The sequence below is a fragment of the Dendroctonus ponderosae genome, unplaced genomic scaffold, assembly GCF_020466585.1.
Source record: "Dendroctonus ponderosae isolate FM_Combo_2020 unplaced genomic scaffold, Dpon_F_20191213v2 Dpon_F_20191213_1, whole genome shotgun sequence".
NCBI lineage: Eukaryota > Metazoa > Arthropoda > Insecta > Coleoptera > Curculionidae > Dendroctonus > Dendroctonus ponderosae.
The window spans coordinates 9,791,152-9,797,591 of record NW_026017110.1 but is presented as its reverse complement, the minus strand read 5'-3'; the positions used below and the strand labels follow the sequence as shown (position 1 = coordinate 9,797,591).

At 33.8% G+C, this 6,440-nt stretch overlaps 1 protein-coding gene across 4 annotated transcripts in view; it reads left to right on the top strand.

Moving 5' to 3' along the window:
* Positions 1 to 450: 450 nt before the first annotated feature.
* The window catches only part of LOC109541531 (beta-1,4-mannosyltransferase egh), a 15,082-nt gene continuing 9,092 nt past the window's right edge, over positions 451 to 6,440 (top strand). Inside the window, exon 1 of one of the 4 annotated variants that reach the window (XM_048667434.1) lies at positions 451 to 785. Coding sequence is in view for 1 of the 4 variants with exons in the window: in XM_019910408.2 (XP_019765967.2) it covers positions 5,754 to 5,835 (82 nt within the window). In the remaining 3 variants the exon portion in view is untranslated. Of the gene's footprint in view, positions 786 to 5,150; positions 5,962 to 6,440 lie in introns of those variants that run through there. The other 3 variants (XM_019910408.2, XM_019910410.2, XM_019910409.2) reach the window with 3 other exon arrangements.

Genomic DNA, 6,440 nt, shown 5'->3' with positions numbered 1-6,440 from the left:
GTCATTCATAAATCCCGATTTGTTTGGGGCCAACATTCAATTCTATCGATTGGCGATTCATCAATGAAAAATAGGTGGTAGGGATAAAAGTAGGGACCTATGCATATTTTTACAAATAGTAGAATTAATCCAAGGACACGCTCGCCTGGCCGCTACGGGTCTTACGACTGCGCCTTGTAGACCTTTCCCTTCCTGTAATGTTGCTATTAAATGTTCCCCTCATTAGCGGTGTTGTCGTGATAAATGTTTCATTACGTTTTCTCGTAATTACCACCTCACATTCTTATGAATTTTTTATTTAATTTTACATTTTTACACTGTTATTTTAATGCCATTTACTTGGCGCTTATTTCCTTGATTGAAGAATAGTTATGAAGCAAGTTTTAAGTTCGATGAATAAGCAGAACAGCAAAAATGTCAATAAATCGGTGAAATACGTGGCAACACCGCATTGTGCTGAATTCTAAATAGAAATGTAATCCAGCATCGGATTGTCGATGTGCTATTTAACCTCAATCAAAGGCGAGGTCAGAAAAGATGCTCAAACTTTTGCAAAAAACAGAATTATTATGCATCTTAGCGACAATTTTGCATGTGGAATTATGAATTGTTCATATCTAAAACACGATTTAGCAGCAAATACTACCGGACAATCCCATTTTCGTGCATTAATAAGTGGTTTTAGAAAAGCAAATTTTAAAAGCTTGTGAGTGTTTTTTGGCTTAATTTATGGACCATCCAGGATAATTTTTATTGAGAGTGCTTAGTTTGAAGTTTTCTTTGAGGTAAGAATAGACAAAACTACAATTTCGGAGGGACTCAAAAGACAGGATTACCTCTATTTTATATTAAATAGTTAAGTATAATAAATTATTAGTTTACATGAAAAGGTTAAGGAAGTGGTAATATAGTATGTACTGGCAACTACGCGAAAACTTCAGACTAGCACGCCGGCGCAAAGAGCTGAACCATCATGTCAACCGTTGTTTTGTTTTTAAAATTGGTGAATATCAGAAGGTGAAAAGTGGTGGAAAACGGCATTCGGTCGAAAAATGTATAAGAAAAATGTTGTTTGTTATGAGATTTTCTATAACGTAAGCATAATCTTAATCGGCAAAGCGGTATTTCTAGTATCAGATCGCGAAGTAAAGCATTACCTATATTTTTACAAACAGTAGAATTAATCCAAGGACACGTTCGCCTGGCCGCTACGGGTCCTACGAATGCGCCTTGTAGACATTTCCACCTTACTGTAATCTTGCGATTACCACATTAAATTCTAATAAAAAAAATTATTAAAAATTTTAACGCTTTTAATTTAATAACATTTACTTGTCACTTATTTCAAACTAAACAAGTATAACACTTAATACCCTGATCGCCGACCCTTTTTTGATATTTTCTTGATGTGCTACGACTATACAGGGTGAGTTTTTTCGATGACCAGTACAGGGATTTTCGAAATTACAGCAGTTACGAGAAAGGTTAAATGGACAAAGATTTTTAGTTTTGAATGCTCTACTCAAAACAAATTTTATTTTTCTTAAATTTGACAGCTCTCAAGAGATATTTGGAAAAAACTTATTTATGGTAAATTTTTAAATTACTCCTAGTTCCGTTGATATCAATTTGACAGGAAAAGTTTAAATAGAAAACTTGTTGGAAATTGAATTCCAAACGAAATGTCATAAGACATTTCTCCAAAATAACTGTAATTTTTGATATGACACAAATTTCAGTTTTTTTTTAATGGCAACCATACTCGAATATTGCTTTGCCAAAAAGAGCATTTTATTACGATTTCTATGATATATCACATCGTTAGGATTTTTTCGGAAATAAAGTGTCTGGGACCAGTTTATACTTTTTCAATTTAGTTAATAGTATAGTATTGTTTCCACAGCAACAAATAATAACATATTTGAATTTTTGACATTCAAGTTTAAATTCACCTTAGAAATCTAAGTAAATTTTATCGTAAAAATAAATTATTCCAATCAAGAAAAGCGCGATATGATTGAAACGTGCAAGATGTGATAAAAATGCTAGACATCTTCTTGAGAGGTATTTTTATCACACACAATTTGGGCACTTATGGAAGTTTTACGCAGCCAAGAAAGAAGGTAAAGTAATAAATGAAGTTGTGGAGGTTAATATCTTGGCCATTGTAACCCAGAATCCACAGATTTCAACAAGAGAAATCGCAGCAGAATCCTGGACTTTCCAAAGCACCGTTATGAGAGTTAAAAAAAAACACAAATTCCATCCGTATAAATTATCAGTATCCCAAACTTTACGTCCAGGAGATGATGAGCTGCGTGTGCATGATTTTGTACATGGTTCCGAAACAAATGCCAACAAGACAACCAATTCCCTTATAAAATATTGTGGACCGATGAATATCAATTTACAAATTGTGGTATGTTTAATCCACCCAATGAACACCTTTGGAATCAAGCAAATCCCCACCACTTTGAGCAAAGGAGACCACAAACAAAAAATTAAATTGATTTCAAGTAGAAAATTCGAAACTACAATTCTTTGTCCATTTACACTTCTTCGTAACTGCTCTGGTTCCTAAGATTCCTGTACTAGTCATTGAAAAAAACTCACCCTGTATGTATATCAAATTGAATACCGATCCGGCAAAGCAGTTCTCATAAGTACCCACTTTTATATAGACTAATTGAAAGATTGTTGACTTTCTTGGAGATTCGATCTGGGCAGTGGTGAAGAAGAAAAAGAAAAACTTTTTTAGCTACGTAGCTTTCGGCGATTTATTACCGCCTTCATCGGGGCTTGAAGAGGTATTGCACAAATTTAAATCAGATATGTGTTATGAAAAAAAAACTTAAAAAACAATTACAAAGTACTTACCGCTAATTGTTTGACACAAGGAGGCTGGGAACTCTCCGGAATATTCTATTATTGTTACAACTTGATGAAATACTTTATCTTCCTCGCTTTCAGCGTATTACGAGGGCGAAACCATTATTACAATTGTTTAACAGAATGACATTATTTGGTCATCATTCACGATTAAAATGTTTTCAGCAGACATAACGAGACAGACTGCACTAAATGCAAAGTGATGATGAGCTGAAGGCTCTGAACATTGAATTGATTTAACTTTTCACCACATTTCAATATTAATCGCAACCGCTATAAGTACAGAATTTCTGCAAAATTTTTGGGAAGAATTGTAATGGTTTCGCCCTCGTAATACGATAAAAGCGAGGAAGATAAAATATTTCATGTTGTAACAATCATAGAGTATTCTGGAGGGTTCCCAACTTCCTTATGTCAAACAATTAGCAGTAAGTACTTTGTAATTGTTTTTTAAGGTTTTTTCATAACACATGTCTGATTAAAATTGGTTGAATACCTCTTCTAACCCTGAGGAAGGCGGTAATAAATCGCTGAAAGCTAGGTAGCTAAAAAGTTTTTCTTTTTCTTCTTCACTAATAGGGACGATACAATACTGAGAAAGTACCGAGACTTACTCAAATGAGTAGTAACTAAATTGTCTTGCAATACTGCTCATATCAGTATTCTAAAAGTATCAAAACCATTACCTGCTCACAATTTTATTGACTGGCTCGATATTGAGTGACTACGTATGATCGTCATAAACACATTTTAAGTATACATTTTCGATGAGTTTTTCAAGACCAAAATTCACTATTACCGTGAATTTTAACTGTAAAAAAGCGGTTTAAAGAAGGTATTGTAATAAAATCCATGGAATATATTTTAATGCATTTATTGCCATAAGGTAAACAAACAAAATATATTTCTAAAGGTTTCCCAAAAACACCAGTTGCGCAAGTATTTAGGGGACAAGCTTTTTCTATTGTGCGCCATAGCAGTACCAGCTTTAGGAAATAGACATTCACTTATAAAAGTTAGGAAATACCGTTTGCACTTTTCAATGGTTATTATTCAGTTCCATATTGTTTACATCGTCAATAAGTTTTAAAACTGACTATTCAGAACCAATAATACGAATTTTTTAATTAAACGCACATTTTCACGAACCTTAGATATAGCTGTTTTCGCACTTGGTCATTTGAAAGCCTCTTCAACAATGTGATTTATTGTGTGAGCCAACCAGTGCAAATAGTTCATTAAGCGTAGGGGTAGCTAGATAGAGCATATTCATTTTACTATTTTGAAGAAAATTACATGTCAGACCTAAGAAACCTCGCTCGTTCATTGTTTCTGTCCAAATGTCCAATTTGAGACAAATATAATCTTTGACAATTTAGCTTTAGCTATAGCTACACAAGCTTCATGTTTTTCTTGGGTCATCTTTTTTAAATAAGCTGCACTAGGTAAGTACCTTAAAATTAGGTTGAAGCATTTTCCGAAGACGTAAAAATCCTTCTACTTCCCCAATGTTGGAAGGCCGCAAATAATTGCAGACCAAAAACGCTAAAGCCTGCACTATTTTGTTGTATTTTGAACCTTCCTCCAAAATAGATATATCTATTATATCCAATAAAGAAAAAGTACTATAAATAATGTGTTTACCGTACTTATTTTATTTAATGGCCGAAACTTGTAAAAATGCATCTTCTAAAGTGTTTTGTAGATGTATGTTATTATCCGTACAAGCATCAAAAAAACTTTTCCTTCAAACAGATTTTCCAATTTAGAACAGCTTGATGGCTGTGACATATCCAACTCAAGTTCTTCAATAGACTTTGTGCAGTGTTTACACTTCTGACAATTCGGTTCGATACGAGTACTTTATTTCGATACCAAGTATTTGTATCGAAAGAACGATTCAATTATCAAAGTACACGGTATCGAAATCAAAAGTATGGAATACCTACTTGTATTTACTTGTATCGGATCATCCCTATTCACTACTGTCCAGACGGAAAGTAGGTTGTGGGTTCAAAAATTCTCAGTTCATTTATTTTTGAAGAAACCGTAAATAGAAGTCGCTATCTTCAATTCCTTCGGAATGATCTGGAGATTATATTGGACGATTTAAATTTAGAAACATGGCGTAATGTGCAATGGTTTCAACATGATGGCGTTCCTCTGCAAATTTTCTTCAAAACCCAAATCACCTGGACTAAAAATTTCCTGCGCATGAATTGGAAGAAACGGTATTATTTTATTACCTCACTATAACAAGTTCTTTCAGATATCGATTTAGTTTTGTGGGGATTTCCAATATCTGGGAAGTTTGTAGAATAATGCGTTTAGGTCAGATGAAGAGTGATTGGATGCATTGCACCGCCGGCATAAATATCAGAACTTCAAAATGACCGAAATCAACTAATTTGAATTGGTGATGGGAATCATCTCAATGGATAATTAACCAAGCACTTATGGGATTGATCAGCAGAGTTAGAGGACACTTACTCTATTCCCGTCTGTGATAGTAACCAATCCAAAAAATGTTACCAACAATAAACTTTACGTCGTAAATGACAATAAAGTTACAGTATCTGCATATCCAATAACTAACTGTAAATTTGATCTAATGTCAACTCAATATTCATATTTCGTTCAATGATCTCTGTTTTCCCGTTTATCAGTAGTTGTTAGGGTACACTCGGTAATATAAAATATGACCACTGATAACAAAGACTCTTATCGGTCGTGTTTTCCCCAATATCTGCCCAAAAATGTGACGATAGTAGCCTGGCTGGAGATAAATCCTTTCAAAGTACCTTTTCATTTTTAATATTGATTAAATAGTGTTATCTGTACGGTTCCATCAGTTAGTTAGGCCGATGTCTAAAGAAAATGCTACCGGAAATAGAGAAGATGCAGCAATCTACTCAGAAATTGAAGAATCTTGTGACGTGACTGCAGGTAATTGTGCAGTTGTTTTCAAAGTAGTGTGTTTGTTAGTGATGAGCTTTCCATGACGGAAGGTGCTTAACTGGTCCGGAGCATCGTTGGAGATAATATTTAGTGATTTCTTAGTTGAGCGGTGCGGTAATTGAAAAATAATTTTTATATTATGTAGTGTAAAAATCAAACTGTATATTTTATTTTTGCTATAGTGAATCTCGTCAATATGCAAGTTTCTAAAATGAAACAGTTGTTAAGCAGTGAGTTAGCTGCTATCGTTAGTGTCATACTTGCAATAAAAAAGTGCCCGCAATACGTCTTTGTAGATTCATTCATTATTTTTAATATCTAGTTAAGTATAAAGTTCCAAAGCACAGCGCGATATATTATATGGGCAAACCACCGAAAGACGTTTTTCAAACTCAATGGAGCATTGTTTCTCAAATGTTTAACTTTTTCGAAAAACATGAAATTATTAATATTAAAAAATAATTGGTTTCATCGCCTTTACCTTCAGATTATCCAACGTTGTTATATTATGGTAGTTCAGAATTATAATTGCACACATTTGAAAAATTTTCGAAATACCACCGAATCCAAACGTTGCGCTAACTTAGCCCTTG